The sequence below is a fragment of the Micropterus dolomieu genome, linkage group LG02, assembly GCF_021292245.1.
Source record: "Micropterus dolomieu isolate WLL.071019.BEF.003 ecotype Adirondacks linkage group LG02, ASM2129224v1, whole genome shotgun sequence".
Classification (NCBI taxonomy): domain Eukaryota; kingdom Metazoa; phylum Chordata; class Actinopteri; order Centrarchiformes; family Centrarchidae; genus Micropterus; species Micropterus dolomieu.
The window spans coordinates 12,825,428-12,842,444 of NC_060151.1; the positions used below are offsets into that span (position 1 = coordinate 12,825,428).

A 17,017-nucleotide genomic window follows, 5' to 3' on the forward strand; every position below is an offset into this window, starting at 1 on the left:
CTTTTCCAAGGAGTATGAAGACGTGGAAAAGGTTGAATTGGTCTAATAAGTATGAATGAGGTGTAAAAGTTGAATACTGCCTATTATGTATTAAAACTTTTGAGAATTGTAAGGTTCAAGAAGGCTCAAGAAGTTGGGTGTCACATCCTGCAGTGAAAGGTCCTGTGTGTTTGTGTTTTTATTTTTAAACATTAGGTCCATCCCTGCTTTGGTATTCACATCTTGACACCATAGAGGGATTTTATCTTGGAAAATCAGCCTCATCCTGAATTCACTGTTAAGATGCTTTAACTGTCTGGGGCTTTAATTTGCTAGAAATTGGGACTATAATAGGGCTTTTATTTTGTAATTTGTGTGTGTGTGCACATGTGTTTGTGTGCGCTTGTGTCTCTGTGTGTCTGTTTGTGTCTCTCTGTGTGTGTTAGTAGTAGTACCAGGTAGTAGTAGTAGTAATGAGTGCAGTAGTAGTGGTTGTAGTAGCAGAAGCAGTACTCTGGATGCAGTACAGTGAATTTCATTCAAAAAATAGCTTAAGGTCTGTCCACCAATCAGAACACAGGACCAAGTGTGTGTGTGTGTGTGTGTGTGTGTGTGTGTGTGTGTGTGTGTGTGAGAGAAAGAGAGTGAGAGAATGTGTGTGCGTGTGTATCTGACTTTGATCTTTCTCTGCTTATTAACATCACCTGGGTAACCAGCTATCCTATACAGATAGATGGGAAAATTTCTAAATCTTTGCCTCAAACAAACCTCCCTAGAGACTAAACTATAGGTCACATCGGCGAAACGACTTGACCGGCAGCAGCAGAAGGCATTTCTGAACAATTTGATATATTTTTGTGTGGATAAAGTTGAAAAAAAGGTCCACTTCGGCGAGTTGAAAAACTGGTACGTTCTGCTCTGGTCAAGAAATTTTGACGAGAATTTATATTGGCTCCTAGTGGAGGAGTTTGTGTCACTCTTGTCCTTTGGAAGGGCACAGAGACAAATCTATAAGTCCGAGGGATTTATGTGAGGAACCACAACAAAAATACCTACATTTCTAGTAGTAAATGATGCCTGAAGAGTTAAAATTGTGGTCAGGGCAGCGAGTTAAACAGACATTTTTAAGATAAGATTTTCAGCTGCCTGCCCTCTAGCGATAATGTCACCTTCTCTAACTCCCAACATTCCGTCCCATAGGCACTCATTATAAACTCAGAAAAGAGGCTGAAATGACATGAAACTTGAATTGAGATTGTGGAAAAACTATAAAAGGTGTGGAAAAGTTGAATTAACTGGAAAGAGTCCAAAAGTTTGTGAACATTTTAAAGGTGGAATGGCGTTTCTACGGGAATGTATGAATTAGTGGGAAGAGGTTGAAGATCAGTGAGTTTGAATGATTTTCTCATTGAGTTTCACTATAACAAAGTTTCAAATAAAGTTTGCTTGAAGAGTTTTAATAGGATTTGAAAGTTGAATAATACGAAGTAAGAAGGAAAGATATGGAATCTTTTCCATTTTGAATGGAATTTCTAGCTGAAAGTATGAATGAGCAGTGAACAGTTGAAAATGGGGATATTTTGATCATTCTGTCCATTCACTTAAATTGGGACAAAATGCCTGGAAAACCTTGAATACCTTGAAAAGTATGAAGGTTATCAAAATTCTGAATAATAGCAATAGATTCCTAATTGAGATGAATATTTTAAGCTTTGAATGACCTTTCTACGTTGAAAACTGTGGAACTAGTTAGGTTGCAAAAAAAACGAAGTTATTTTCGCACCATAGTAAAATGAAGGGGAAACCAATTTCTGCCTTCTTGGGTTGGACTTCCTGGAAGGCAGCAACTGCCTTAAAAGTAACGTGACGAGTGTGTGTGTGTGTGTGTGTGTGTTGAGTGATTAGTACGGAGTTAAATGTATTTGCAGCAAAATGTTACAGGTTTTTCACTGCACATTGTAAACTTGAGGTGTGCATGTAGTGCAGCCACAGTGTATTTGTACCTGTTTCCTCCTCCGTACACACGGGGATCCACACACATGTCCAGCTCAGGGGTAGAATCGATGATCTCCTGAAACTCGGACCACTCATCGCTGCTTCCCATACCTGGACAAACATGATGGAGACACAAGAGTTAACATTTCAGCTGCAACTTCAGAAGACCATAAACATTTTGATGATATTCTTTGTTGCACTTTGCATCACTCCAAAATCTGGGAGGGAACAAACGTTGAGGTTCGTTATCTCAGATGCTACAGGTTTAAACTGGGTGACATCCTCTTACCGATGCTGACGTTCCTGGTTTCCTGGGAAACCTGCACCTCCATATTTCGGCTGAGCCGCTTCGCACTTTTCCTGCAGTTCCCGGCCCGCATCGCATCAAACTCAGAGTGCGGGAGAAAGCCCTCGTTAATGGGGGTGACAGTGGCGGAGGGGACGGAGGAGGTGGGGGTGTTGGACTTGCTTCCTGTGCTGCTGGGTGTGGCCGCCACTGAGTCAGACTCTGATCCATCCTCCTTAATGTATGGTATGAGACGACATGGGAGCAAGAGACAAACAGGACTATATGAGCACTATATAGGGAATGCATGCTCAGATACTCTTTACCTGCACAATTAGTTTTTGGGTATTTTTGGAAAGGATTTGATCATAGATCTGCATTTGCATTCCTAATGTTAAGGTTGTGAAGTCAAATTGGTGTAATGTCAAAAAATGTTTAACGTTCAATGACTTCTTGATGTATGAAACCCATAAATAGAGATAACTTAGATGATTTTTGTGTAAATATTTTCTTTTTTGAATTGTTTAGGGGGGGTTAAAAGATCAAGTAGATAACATATATATTTAATTTGATGACTATTAACTGATTTGAGTCCAGAATTTATTCTCAGCCAAAGACTTGTCAGTTTCGAATGTTACAGGTTGTCCAGCATAAAGTCGCTGTCACAGTCATATTAAAGCAACATTATGTTTTTTGCAATTAGGCGTGTAATTCACCTCTGTTGTAAATAAGTACAGCTGTACTTGTGCATTTGTTATGATTACATTACTTATATGTCAAAAACTAGCAAGTCGACAACTTTGCTAACTTAGCTTCTTCTTATAGCTAGCTTGCTGAAGAGTCTTGTTTGATGTGGTGTCGTTAAAGCATTACGCCGTTCTCGTGATAGATTTCCTGCCCTGGGATTCCAGTGCTACATAGTGCAATACCAGGTGCTCTGAGCTGGAGTCACTGTACCATCAAAATGATTTTGAAGCTTGTTATTTTAAGATCTAATTACTACATAATGTTGCTTTAAATACAACTAATCAAAACTTAAAGTAAGTGTATCCAACAACTAAAATGTGCTCTTTAACTAGTACATATGCTTTCAGGATGTGTCCATAGCTATATAACAGGAGGAGCCACAACAAGAAAGCAACACTGTCCTCTTTTTTCTACAGATAAAGCTTAAACTAAAGCATGAGGACGCATGGTAGAAGCCCCATGATCACACAGTAACATAATCACAGTTATAAAGAAAGCTCCATGGAAAAATAAACATGGACCCCTGCTTGCTTGAGTCAACATATCTACCTAACAAATCTCACTTTAAAAGGTAGATTTCCAAGTGATGTGAATAAAATAGTTTCCTCAAAAGTGACACAAGCAGGCGTGGGTGGGGAGGTGGTCCGTGTGGGTGTGGCTAGCAGGAAGGGGCAGCAGTAAGGCTGGCCCCTCCCCACTGCCACTCAGGTTGTGGTTGTGGTCGTGGAGGAAGACAAGGCCGTTTTCTGTCCCACCTGATAGGCAGAGCAGAAGGTAGACTGGCCGAGCTCGCTGACCTGCCAGATGTCTTTCCCGGGCATCATCCTAGCCCCCCCGAGACCCCCACGTACCATGCCTTCACCGCTGGGATACAGGCTCAATGACGGCGGGCGCTCTGCTTTGCTGCAGGCAGAAGAGACACAGAGAGATGTGGAGACGAACGTGAGACTAAGGATTACTCATTTATTATATTTTCACACTTTTCTTCTCCAGGGCTGCAGCCTATCCTGGCATGCATTAGATACAAGGTGCAACATTTTCCAAAATATTGAAACACAGTTTAACATTTTGAGAAACAAGTTTAATCTCTCTTTTGCTGAGAGTTAGATGAAAAGATTTAATATCTGTACAGTAAATATGAAGCTACAACCAGCAGCCAGTTAGCTTATCATAGCATAATGTCTAAAACCCTCTGTGACCCAACAAATTGTCATTTTTATACTTAGATTTATGGACAGATTTTAAAAATATATACATACAGATATAATGTGTTAATTGGTGAGCTTTAAAGTGCTGGTAGCTAAATTTTGTTACCTTCAGACAGAGCCAGGCAAGCTGTCTCCCACTGTTTCCAGTCTTCATGCTAAGTTAAGCTAACTGGCTGCTGGCTGTAGCTTCATGTTTACTGAGCAGACATGTGCTATAAATCTTCCCGTCTAACACTCAGCTAGAATTTCGGCAAGTCTAGTTAAACTTCGAGTTTTTGGAGAAAACCTGAGCACCCTGAAGAAACACACACATACATGAGGATATCCACATATGAAAAGCAATTGCTGCATCCTGCTTTATTACAAATATGGAATATGGAAATAGAGCAAGACAGGGATAAGAGATTCTAGGGGAAAGGCAAAACGGCTGATTTACAGGCCCGGCAGCGGGAAGCGACACGGGCTCTGAGGGCATGCAGCCCAGTCCACCAGGCCAAACACATTTGCCTCAAGAGCTTTTACTAGGGATACAGATGCAAGTCCTTCAAACAGACACATTATATAGAATACCACAACTGTAGGATCGAATTTAAGTTCAAAGATATTCCTACAAATACACCGTACAGGAATTAGTTTCTTATATGGCTGATTAAATACCTTTTTTATGTTGTATGATAAATCCACATCTACTTACATCTGCTACTCTACAAAACAATAGTGATTCACAGCTATACTTGCTCCTGTTAAAATAACATCTGAGTGAGTACAAGAACTGCAGAAGATTTCTTCTTTGCTTAATATTAATACATAGCCTATCTATATAACTGCTTCCTCTTTGCATTATTTTATTGTTTTACTTTTGAAAGAGAGATTGAGAAGGCAAGCAGAGCAGGCAGACAGACACGCTGACTGGCAATGCATGAGGGAGACAAAGGAGAAGGTAGATGGAGGAAACTGGAATATATGGATTGCATTGCTTCACATGACCCCTGAACCATTCCTTATGTCATTATTTGTTATTAGAATGCAACATCGCTGATGCACTTACGATAATAAATTGTTGTCACAAGCATCAATAACTAAAAGCTAACGCATACAGGAATACGTCTGTATAAAGGGAGTTGAGGCACGACAAAAATATGGGGAGGGGCATCAGCAATTCTTAAGTCACATGTCAAGTCAAAGCAGGCTGGTTCAGACAGTGGAGCTGAGGGGAGAGGTGTGAGGGCAGTTGTGGGACCATGTTGGATTTACCTTTTCCTCCATGTGTGGCGTTGACTGTGCAAACAACAGCACAGAGAGCAAGCCAGCAAGACAGACAGACAGACAGACACTGATTAGAGAAAGACAGGAGACAGGAACATGCCATGACACATGAAAACACACACACACACACACACACACATACACAATTCTGCACAAGATTATTCTTATTCTTATTAGAAGTAAAAAGCCTAATCAATGTTTATAATGCCACCATCGTGACAACTTTCCTAAGAAAAACACTAACCATCTCAAGCAAACTCGGGCCTAATTCAGTGCTCAATTTTTAACAGTAGATGAAGATTTGTAGGATTAGGATGCCTTTGAATAGACACTGTAGCTGAATTTTGATCTTTAAGATACTGCGTGTATAGTGAACATGTTAACTAATCTGCGGTTCAGCTACAGAAGCTGCACTAGATGCCCCACTCCGCGTCTTGCTTCATGCTCATATAAATTTAGTGTTCATGGGTTGGAACACTGCAAGCTGGGCAATAAACTCCAAACTTTCTATTATTTTCAAATTACTTCCCAAAAGGCTAATAATAGCCGTCAGGTTTCTTTGTACATTTCCTCTCTTCTCTGTCAGTGGGAAGTACCAGCTGTTCATAATGGCTCCTGACAAACGCCAGCATCAACACAAAGAGCATGTTGACACATGAAAAGCCCAATACATTCAGTACAAAACATGAAACATCAGCAACAAGACGATGAGTGAATGATACAACTCAAATCCACAAAGATATGTGCGCGTGACCTTTACACAGACACACACCAATGCATGCTTAAAACCACTCACGTTCGTCCACAGCCGGGGCCATCTGATTGGCTGTTGCTCCCTGCCTGCTGCATTTTGGACCGCTCTATGTGCTCGACGTACGTCTGAATCATCTGTGATCCACGAGATGTGAGAAAAGAGGAAGAGATACTTTATGAGAGATACCCCTGCATTGTCAGACAATAAGATTGTGAGATTATAGATCTCAAAGAACCATAATAGGGCTTTTGCATATTGCTGTTTATTATAAACCTATGTATTTACTGCTGTAAATGTTACACAAAATGACATGTTTTTTCAGAAATAGTTAATGGACTAAAGAAGCGAAACATGCCAAACATAGGTGTGCTCCTTTACTAAATTCGTACTACTTCCTAGTCTTTTTTTGCACTATAACTCCTATATATTACACTGATATTGCACATATTTTTCATTGTGTGTAGGCCTTTATGTGTATTGTATATATGTATATACATAACTGTATATTTTCCTTGTAAATTTCTTTATTGCTACTTTTATATACTTTGTTCCATTTTCTTGGCTTTTTTCTTGTTTGTAGTGCGGAAGGAGCTACGAGTGCATTTCATTGTGCAATTCTATGTTGCATAATGACAATAAAGCTGGAACTTGAACCTTAAACATTGAATATTTTGCCTTACTAAGATAATGGCTGGAGCATTTGAGGATGCCAATATCAACAGTATTCAAATTACCATTAGATAAGAGGCGTGAATGTTTGGTGGATTTTGGAGATACAGCAATGGAAATGTTATTAGGGATTTTAGAAATGAAAGGTCTAGGGACTCCGGTAGAAAGGTTGTTGGGTTGAATGTTTGCTCGTACCTCAGTGTGGCGCTGATGCAGAGCGTTGTACTCTTTCTTCATGTCTGACTCTCGTTCCTCCAACCGAGTGACTGGGAGACAGAGAGAGAACAGTTTGACAGCAGAAAAACCCAGGAGTGACACTGATAGGTAGAGCCAGCATATTCAATATGAGGGCTTGGACAATAAAATATAATTGCATGATAATTGCATGCAGTATGATAACCCATGAAGTTGTTTTTTTTAAACCAATGTGTAACCTGCTTGCCGTGCTCCAGTGTAAACGAAACCAAACGGGCAATACGCATACCAGTATTAATAAGGTACTGACAAGTGAACAAAAGCAACACAGGGTTTCAGTTATTAATGTAGAAATAAAACGTCCTCTAACCGTGTGTGTACTTCCCTTTCCATCTTCCTGTTATAATTACAATGGAAATGTATTCTTGAGCTTTAGTGTTACTTTTTCTTAAATTTGTGAATCTGAAGAAAATTCATGGGACACGGGCCTGTGGTACTAGTCTCAACACTCATCACTCATGTTTTGGACTTCATTTGTCTTTTATTACTCAGACTCACAACTGGATGTCAATTGAAACGTGCGTGCTTATCTAAAACAGTTTTTAATGGGTTTTGTGTGTTTATTTTCTTCTAAATATGGTGCTGGAATTAACTTGGGCCTCACTATGACGGTCCTGATATCAGCTCTGCCTGGGACTGTCATCGAGAGACGCCAGACGTGCTGCACGTACAGTATATCAAGTTTGTAGTAAGGATGTCTGTCCACTCACTCTGGTCAGAATAGTTCTTTGTCTTGAGCTCCAGCTGTTTCCCCTGCAGCTCCAGAAACTCCACCTGCACCTGCAGGTCCTTCTTCTCAGCTTCCAATGCATCCTCAAATTCAATGAATTTCTGATGGAAGACACATGAGCAAAGATAGGTCTTTACAGGGCTGGAAATACATTCACAAACTGTACTAACAGTTATAAATTGTGCGTGTGCAGGTTTCAACACCACAAGGTGGCTGTGCTCATATCAAAAACAGTGTTTAGGTGACAAACGTGTGATTTTTTTAAGCCATAATTTCTTACAGAAAGACTCAATAAAATACCTCTGTTGGCTCCACAGTGTACTCATACACTCAGTGAGTGAGGAAAAAATAGGCAAACACAGAGCTGCCTACTTCCTTTCACATTGCCTGTTTTTTTAAATATAAAGCTGTTCACAATGACGCCCTTTTTCAGTGCAGCAAGTCCACAAAGTCTTAATACTGTAATCCTCTGACTGCGGGGAGACCATGGACCCTGCAATATGCAGCAGATATGCACCACACAAAAAGGCAGTTGCTACAATATAATGACCTACAATATGATACGACCAATTTTGATGTCTAACACTGAGGAGAACAACAATCTCCACTAATTTGTCATACGCAGAGTGGATTTTAGCAGGAAAATTAACCCATGACTGTAGCTGAAATATTGCAGAGATGGTACTCTCCTTGTTAGCTCATTTCAATTAGATAAAGGATCTGACTTTTCACGCAATTATAGTTTCCATTTCTCACAACATTTATTATTAATATCTGAATGCATGGTCTGTTTTCTTGTCCTAAAAATGTAATGCTTCACGCATTAAGCTTTACAAACAGAAAAGCTTCTCTATACAGATTTCTCAAAAGGATTTGTGATCTATTTTTTAATCAGAAATGTAATGGCTTTAAACTAGTGACCACCATTATGCAGTACAGTAGTGCTGCCTTCAGAGCAGCAGACTACAGCTTCTTGTAATAATATCCTTGGTCTTATCCCCTTGGGCTGGGAATATGTCCTACAGTGACGTCCTTCAAATGCACTCCTCTATCCACTTCTTTTACCTGTATCCGTTATCCGAATATTTGCTATTAAAATGCAGCGTTAAGGAGGCACAGCATAAAGTATGCATTAGTTCGGTAGCTAGACACTCAAAAAAACAGAGTGGTGCATTTTCTAAAGGACATATGGAAACAATTACACAGGTAGAAGGACACAGTGTGTATTTATGGGCTGTAATATTGTGTTATTCTGTCCAGTACAAATACTTCATTAGTGTGCTTCCCTGACAAACCATGGCTAAGTGCATTTGACTGCACTGTGGTCATATGTCCAACTGACAACACAGAGAGTGAATGACAACAGCATGAAAATAATGATGTGAAGTATAATATGAAATCTGTAATTGTTTGCAAATTTGAGACCATGTTGAATCTGTAGGCCATTAAGAGAGAAGGGAAAAAGAGCCTGGTCAGATAGGGCACCAGACTCTGAGAAGTGTGAAACCAGCACGTCAATGATACAAAGTGATGTATCATTAAGAAGACAGAAAAACAACAAAGATGCTACAAAATGGCTGGATTTGTTAATCCCGCTGTAATCGTGGAAATCTCGGTGATGGCTACATGAGCAGACAGGGTATTGAGGCTTTGTTTACCATTAGCTTGAGCCCAATCACCTTGTAATCTGAGCCGCTTTTTACTCGTTGCTCCCTGCGTCTTGCGAGAGGCTGTATTATTGTTTTCTTCAGGCTCTGAGTTTCTCTCTCACGCTGCCTTTTCTTGTTGTTCTCCTCTGTCTCTGGCCTGAGCGTTTACTCACTCACACTGCAGCTTTCTAAACCTCAGGCCATTTCTTTCTCTCTGCTTTTGTTGTTCTGTCTCTGCTTCTCATAAGCACAAATCGGGTTACAGTGCCAGGCCCCCCTCAGTGTGCTCTGTGCACTATTGATTTCCTATGATTCCCCACCCCTCGCACGTCGACCCATCCCCCATTACACCCCTCATAGTCAGATGAAACTGTCTCTCTGTTTATTTCTTCCATTCAGAGTTGTAAATCAACTTCTCTTGCTGCCTGCAAACATACAGAAACAGTAAATCAAGTTAACCAAGAAACATCAATCACACTTGACCATAAAAGATTAATGTATTATAAAGTCTAGAAGTCTAAAATTGCTACTTATAAAAGTGCTTAAGATATAAATAAAGCTCAGCATTTAATAGGTGTGGACTAATATGGAAAGGTCCAGACAAAGAAAGTGAAATATTACAAATATATATACTATGCTTCCCTGGATACAGAAAATAAAGATTAAATACCTAATTGATATCACAGAGTTGGTCAGGTTGATCAAAGGGGAATATAGCTCAAATTGTGGATAAGTGACATGATTTTCTCTTGTCTGGTGAGTTGGCCTACTGTAACTGTATTATTACACCACGCTGGCATGTAACAAACAGACCTTGCTCTGTTTTTATATCTAAGCATTTGCTGCCAATAATTTTTCCTTAAATGAGGGACAGAAGAGTGCAGGGTATATCCAAAGGGCTCATTATTACATTTCCCTATTTTTCTTCACCAGCAAGTCATCATACAAATACTTTTAGTTTCAGTTTTGCTATCAGTGTTAACAAAAAATCACCTGCAGGACCTGTCCTAGTATTAATATTTACAATGCAATCACATTTTTATAATACTTTCCTGTCAAAAGAAGATTATATATGCCAACTATGAAATTTTAATATGGACCAGCAAGTCCTCTCTGAATTAACAGCATAAAGTGAAAACAAACTAGATCACCAACATAGGGTGGAAACACAGCGGGGAGAACAGATGATGAAACTAAAAGCTGAACTAAGCTGATACTAGCAGGACTGCCAGTGATATGCAGAGGCCTCTTTGGATGGGAGGAGGATTAAAGTTGCTTTATGATGCCTCCCGGATCCCACGGCTGCTCTGACACAAGACAGAGAAAGACAGCGGTAGGGAAAAGAAAAACGATAGATGTGCTGGAGGCGGAGTTTGGCCTTGGTAATGTGATAGCCCCATATTGACGTCCACTTTTGTTGTTTGTGTCCCGGTCCTTCCAGCGTTTTCAAGTATAAACGCCCACTGAGAGTCATGCTTACACCCTTCGTCTGTCAAAGCTTTGCTGACTGTCCCTTCATCACCATATAATGTATCATGTCCTTACTTTGTGTTTGCAAATTGTGTGCTTATGTATTTGCATATGAGACATCAGCTCAGGTCATGTCAGCTCAGGTATAATAAAAGAGCGCTAAAATATAACTACTAATGTTATTATATTTATTGTAAAAACAGAAATTTGTATTGTACATTTGTTGATAGTTGTAGCATAAGCATTTACAGTGGTGGAAGCCCAGTTAGTGGTTGTAGTTGAGGTAATAATGGTGCTGGTAGTATTATAGCAGAAGTGGTTGTGACAGTTACACCTGTAACAGTAAAAATCTAGGTCCAGTAAGTAGTATTAGCAGACATAGTAGTAGTAGTAGTAGTAGTAGTAGTAGTAGTGTCTTGCTGTGGTAGTTTGGACTGAACACTACCTATTATAAGTAGAACTATACAAATGACTAATATTGCTTTGCATGTCCTTGTGTCAGGTAGCCCACATACTACGTTTATTACTCTGCAATTTCAAAAACAATTTCCAAAGAAATATTCCTTTGTCTGTTTTATAAGACTGTATAATGACCTCAACATCTTTGCTTGTATGATACTGCTTCAATATCCGCTGGAAAGCACATTTTGATCAAAAACTCTATTGTTCCTTGAATGGTGAGGTATTTTATAGTATTTTTTCATTTACTACACTTTACTACAAACCTTTCACTGACGTCTGCCTACACTGTTCTGACACCTGAGGATGCCTGGTGAGTAAAAACTAACTTATTTAGATATTAATTAGTCTAAATGTAATGTCTAAAGCGGGTGTGCTATAACAACTGTATGACAGGCTTTTAAGTTGTATTATAGGGTTTCAGGTTTTGTTTTTAACAGCTTGACGGGGGACAGCGAGTGAAATTTGTCAGCAGTGTCTGCTGTGCATTGAAACTAAAAATAATCATGTCACAGGCCTAAACATGAGTCACATGTCTGAAGCTGACAGTGAAGACAGTGAAGACAGGGCACCGTGACTATGAAGGAGGCAGCATGATGATGGGATGGTGCGGGCACAGAGGCCCAGACAGAGCCGGGGGGGTCACTCACCTCCTCCGCCTGCTTACGCAGAGCTTTCTCCCTTTCGTACTGAGTGATGAGCTGCTCGTTGTCCTCTTTCAGCAGCTCCAGCTCCACTTCGTGCTCCTGGTTCTCGGTCAGTACCGCGTCCAGATTTTCCAGGACGTTCACCACCAGTGGCATCAGCTCCTTCACCACCTCCTCGTCATAGCTACGGATCAGGCGCTCGAACTCGCGGTAGATGCTGTTGGCCAAGCCCGACACCCGCTCTGACATCACGGAGCCGGAGCCGTAGTCGTCCTGGTAGACCACCTCGTCTATCTGCAGCTCCATCATCTTGGCAGCTGGAGCCGGCTTCTGTTTTTCCAGATGAGGAGACTGCGCTCAACAGTGTTTCGGGCCTGTAAGTCGAGACTCCCACAAGGTTTGGATCCGCTCAGCGCAGAATAAGGGGGGTAGTCACAGTCCTTAAATACAGAAAACTCATGCCATTTTGCAGCAGCACAGATCCGCTGAACGACGGCTGTCTGTTGTTGTGTATAACCTTGAGCTCTGTACTGAAAATATTGGCTCTAATATTTGGATATCAAGAGGGCCCCCTCCTCTTCCACCAGCGGCTCGTTGTTTCGCCTCCAGAAGCGGCCCAGCTATTGCTCTCCTCCCGCGGCAATCGTCTGATCCGGGGAGCGGTGGGTGTGCAGTGGGCCGGCCTGTGGATCGGCCCTCGTTGAGTCCATGCCGGGGAGCGAAATGCCTTCGTCGATGATATTGCACCTGCCTCTTAGCAGCCGCAGCCATGGACCCCAGCCATTACTGGCAGGGGAAATAAATAAATTAATAAATAGGTAAATAAATAATCTAACGCTCCTGATCCCGCCGACGCCTGATCCGCCTCTATAATATCGTTTCCTCCATGTTTTGTTCCTCCTTCCAGCGGGCTGCCGGTGCTGCTGGCCAGGCTCGGGCGTTGATGGTGATGTCTCCCTATGGGAGAGGCTCTCCCTGCTGTTCAGATGGAGGAGCCAGCTGACCGACTCTGGCTGACGTCACACCGTCTGCATCAAGCAAGCGGACTCATTACGTCAAGCCAGAGAGACTATACCGGAAGCCAGCTTCACGATTTCAAAATAAAGATGATTTAAATTGTTACTTTATGCAGCTTTCCAATGATGGCACAAAGGCACATTACTCACTCACTCCACCGATATTGCGCATTAAAGGCCAGTTCACTTGTCACGATATAGCCTACTGCTCACCCTGTGTCAGCTGCTCTGGTGGGAGCTTTCTAAAGTCTGAGAAAGTAACCCTAGTGCTTTCATCCCGTTTATCTGTTTGAGTTTGGAGACAACACATTTATGACAAAATCTGTGTGACAAACTGAGGGTGTAGAGTTTGAAACAGATGGGCATTTCCCAGACAGGGAGGGTCAAACAAAAAAATGCTATTGGTTACATTACGGGAAATGTAGGATTCAGAGTTTCTGAAGCTTGACCCATACTAGGGACTAAAAAGATATTTCAGCCTTCGCTACTTCAGCTTTGACAGTTTTTTCCCATTCCTTCTTCTTTAAATTTGTCTCTTTTATGTGTTCCAATGTCAATTAAGTGCAGTGCTTACTTGCTGGAGTGCCCCTTTAAATAAACAGTTCAGTCATTTCAATGTTTAAAATACTAGTTTTATGATGTAAGCTCTCTATCCTTAAACACTACTTTATTCTTAGTGAGCTCTTTTATGAAATCTCTTAATCTTGTAGACATTAGAAAATAATCACATTCCTTTTTTTAACAAGTTTTCATTCTTAAGATCTAACTTAACTGATTTGTTCAGTGCTCAAATATTCTGGCCTCTTTAATATCCTACTAGGTTCAGATGACAAATTTTAGGTCTGGGATGTCACAGTTTGTTAATCTTCTTCCCCATGCCGTTTCAAATTGGGATAGTTTGAACTTCTCTATACTGTCTGAAAAATATGGAAATATGCTGAAACCACACAAATCTGATCAGGACATTATATTTTTCATATTTACATGTTCTGTTATATTTTCTGCAAATGTTGTTTCCCTAAATGGTGATCTAAATATCAAATTCCCATAAACAATAGGCCTACTGAGGACATGTGTTACAGCCCTGTCTTTTGTACTTTGTTTTATGAAATAACCAACATGCTTGCCAGTGGTTTTATTTAGGAAAATGAAACCGGAAGTGCAGGACCTGCTGCGAGGAACCTGACTAATAATAATGACAATGCACTCTCCAAAAATTAAATAAAATAGTTCACAATCCAGACAAACAATAACAATTGTACATTACTATGGTTTATAAAACTTTGTTAATTTATTAATTTAAAGCTAAAAGTTAAAATGTTGTGGTCCATTTTAATAGATAGACTATTTCCCACCTGACAGAATAAAAGTACATGAAACTTTTTTTCAGCAGCTCCTGAGAGCGCGGCTAAAATTGCCTGAACTGGCCACGAACAAGTATCTTCTACATTTTAAATGTGTGTTGCTCAGGGGGTCTTTAATCTGCAATTTAGATTTGTTTTACTCTGCCCATTGACGCCTGAAGGGGTCAATTTATGAGAATATGAACGTGATGGCTGCAAAAAGGCATCAAGTGCTTTAGAATAATGATTTAACCAACTGAAATTTATGTGTAGGCCTACATTTCCAAATCATTGTCTTCAAATCCTAGAACCAGCAGTCTGTTCCTGACTTGCTATTTGCTTCCAAATATGATTTTTAAGTGCCAATTTTACTGAGTGGCGCAATGAGTGCTGCTCAATTAAAATAAATAATAGCTTGGATCAATAGTGGCTTATGCCTACCAACCAAACAGGCAAAATATGGATTTACCTCCATGACAGGTCCTTGGAGTTCAGTTCACATGGTCAGACGTTTATCAGGTACAGGTGCAAGAGGATACACTTGACTCTGCAAAACAGATGAACAGAGTTGCAAAATCTTCTTGCAGTGGACATTCCTGATTAGCATAAAGAGGGAGCTATATCTCCAGTTTGCATTTGAACTTGTTAAAACAAAATGGATGTTAAAATAAATCAAGACACATTAGTTGATATTAGGAGAACAATTATCTTTTGAGCACAGAATCAGAGGAAACCTGATAAGAATCTGATATTCAATATATGTCTTGTGTTACGTTCCTTCCTTATCTTTAATAAAATAATATAATTAATATTAATATTATATTGATATTAAATTCCATGTGATATCATCAACAGATGAAGATGAAACTTTCATATAATCATGTGGTTGCTGCTGTTTACATTCAACCCCAGATGCAAATTCAAAAAATGCACTGTGGAATGTTTGGGGTGTATACCTGTAGCCTACATAAATAACTGTATATACTGTATTATTTTATTTTATTTTATTTTATATGTTACCACATTTTAATATAGGCCTACACTTAATATATTGTGTGTGTAGCATGAAGGAACTACAAAATTAATTTTGTTATGCAGCCCTGTGCTGTATAATGACTAATAAACTACCTTGTATTTATGCTCGTCAACTCTTTACATAAGAGGGGTCAAGACCCCACAGACAGGACAGCGTACGGCGTATGAAAATCACTTTCAGACAATAAAAAAAGGACAAGGAGCTGAGAGCAAACATCCTTCACTTGAGCTTTGAGTCAGTGTAGCTTGGGCTATTTGCTGTGGAGGGGATTCACAATGGAGACAAAAAACATCCTCAATGAAGCATGAAAAACTGGGCAGGGCCCACAGCTCCAAAAGCCTTAACTACCTCCATATTTAACAACTAACTCCCAACAGTACAACAACATGTCAAAATAGCACATACTTTAAAAGACCTGTGATCAGGTCTAAATGATCAAAACTCACAAAACTCTTGTAGCCAACTCTTTAAATTGAAAAGGGGATTTTTATTATTAATTTACAATATGCATTTCAGTAGTAAATCAAGATATTTCATATCAGACGAACTTTAAATATAAATAAAAAATTAACCATAACATTAAATAAGGTTATCTATCATAATGAACGCTGACTACAGGTCTGAATGTCAGCAGGCATCAGAATAAAGCTTCAGTTCTCCTGATTTCGTTCAGTAGGTGGCAGTGAAATCCTGAGATATTTATATTTCACTGGCGGTGGCAGCAGAAGGTGGGTGGTCCTTTGAAGGTCCTCCCTTGGTTTGAGGTGTTGGCATACTTCTTGGTATTACACCAACAGCGGACATAGCAGACCTACGTGAACTTGGATAAACCTTGTTTGAGTTGTGAAACACAAATAAGCTTTCAGTTTTCTTTGCAGTAAAATATTATTTCAATGAATTGTTCACTTTTGGGTTAATGGGTACTTCGCTAAGCATCTTATTTAAAACGTTACCGTTATTACTCCAGTAATAAGTTAAAATAAGCAGAAAACATTTTTACAGTCTAGAGAAGACAGTTTAAACTTTGCACAGAACTTTTTTCTGCACAGAAGCTTGACTGAGTCATTTGGTATTACAAGTCAAAGGATGCTCGTTATGAATGTGGTGAAAAGGAATATAAACATCTTGAGCTTTTAGTATAGTAAGGAGTAAGATAAACTCAGCAGCCATAGCAGTTCCACAGACCTTTAACCCAACGAGAGGTCTGCCTGACCAGCCAGAATAACTGTTAACACCTGAGTGAGTGTGGTGTTGATCACTTGTGGCATGTTATTGCCTAAAATGAGACACAAGTTGCTTTTCTGTTTGCTCTTTTATCACACAGTAACCATGGTTTAACTTATACGTCTGCATATAGTTTTCGCTTATTCATCTGTTCTGTTGTTCACATTAGTTCTAAACTCTGACATAGAAGCTGCATGTGAAAGAGGCTTTTGTTACTCAAGACTGGTCATAATCGTCCAAGCGATCAGCCAGAACTCATTCTAAACCAATGCCAAGCCATTTTT

At 40.0% G+C, this 17,017-nt stretch overlaps 1 protein-coding gene and 1 long non-coding RNA gene across 14 annotated transcripts in view; one reads left to right on the plus strand and one right to left on the minus strand.

Annotated features, from left to right (window-relative positions):
* mapk8ip3 (mitogen-activated protein kinase 8 interacting protein 3) overlaps positions 1-15,237 on the minus strand; it is a 35,373-nt gene extending 20,136 nt beyond the window's left edge. For 5 of the 13 annotated variants that reach the window (XM_046075070.1, XM_046075018.1, XM_046075059.1 and 2 more), the window contains exons 1-8: positions 12,118-13,082; positions 7,870-7,990; positions 7,100-7,170; positions 6,278-6,369; positions 5,470-5,493; positions 3,763-3,910; positions 2,264-2,495; positions 1,983-2,085 (exon numbers count right to left, since the gene is read on the minus strand). In XM_046075070.1, coding sequence (XP_045931026.1) covers positions 1,983-2,085; positions 2,264-2,495; positions 3,763-3,910; positions 5,470-5,493; positions 6,278-6,369; positions 7,100-7,170; positions 7,870-7,990; positions 12,118-12,423 — 1,097 coding nt within the window. In that variant the 5' untranslated portion in view covers positions 12,424-13,082. Of the gene's footprint in view, positions 1-1,982; positions 2,086-2,263; positions 2,496-3,762; positions 3,911-5,469; positions 5,494-6,277; positions 6,370-7,099; positions 7,171-7,869; positions 7,991-9,568; positions 9,759-12,117; positions 13,083-14,942 lie in introns of those variants that run through there. The other 8 variants (XM_046075068.1, XM_046075065.1, XM_046075037.1 and 5 more) reach the window with 8 other exon arrangements.
* LOC123986787 lies at positions 12,048-13,236 on the plus strand. Its single transcript, XR_006828978.1, has 2 exons — positions 12,048-12,932; positions 13,022-13,236. It is a non-coding gene; the product is annotated as an uncharacterized LOC123986787 (long non-coding RNA).
* Positions 15,238-17,017: the final 1,780 nt, after the last annotated feature.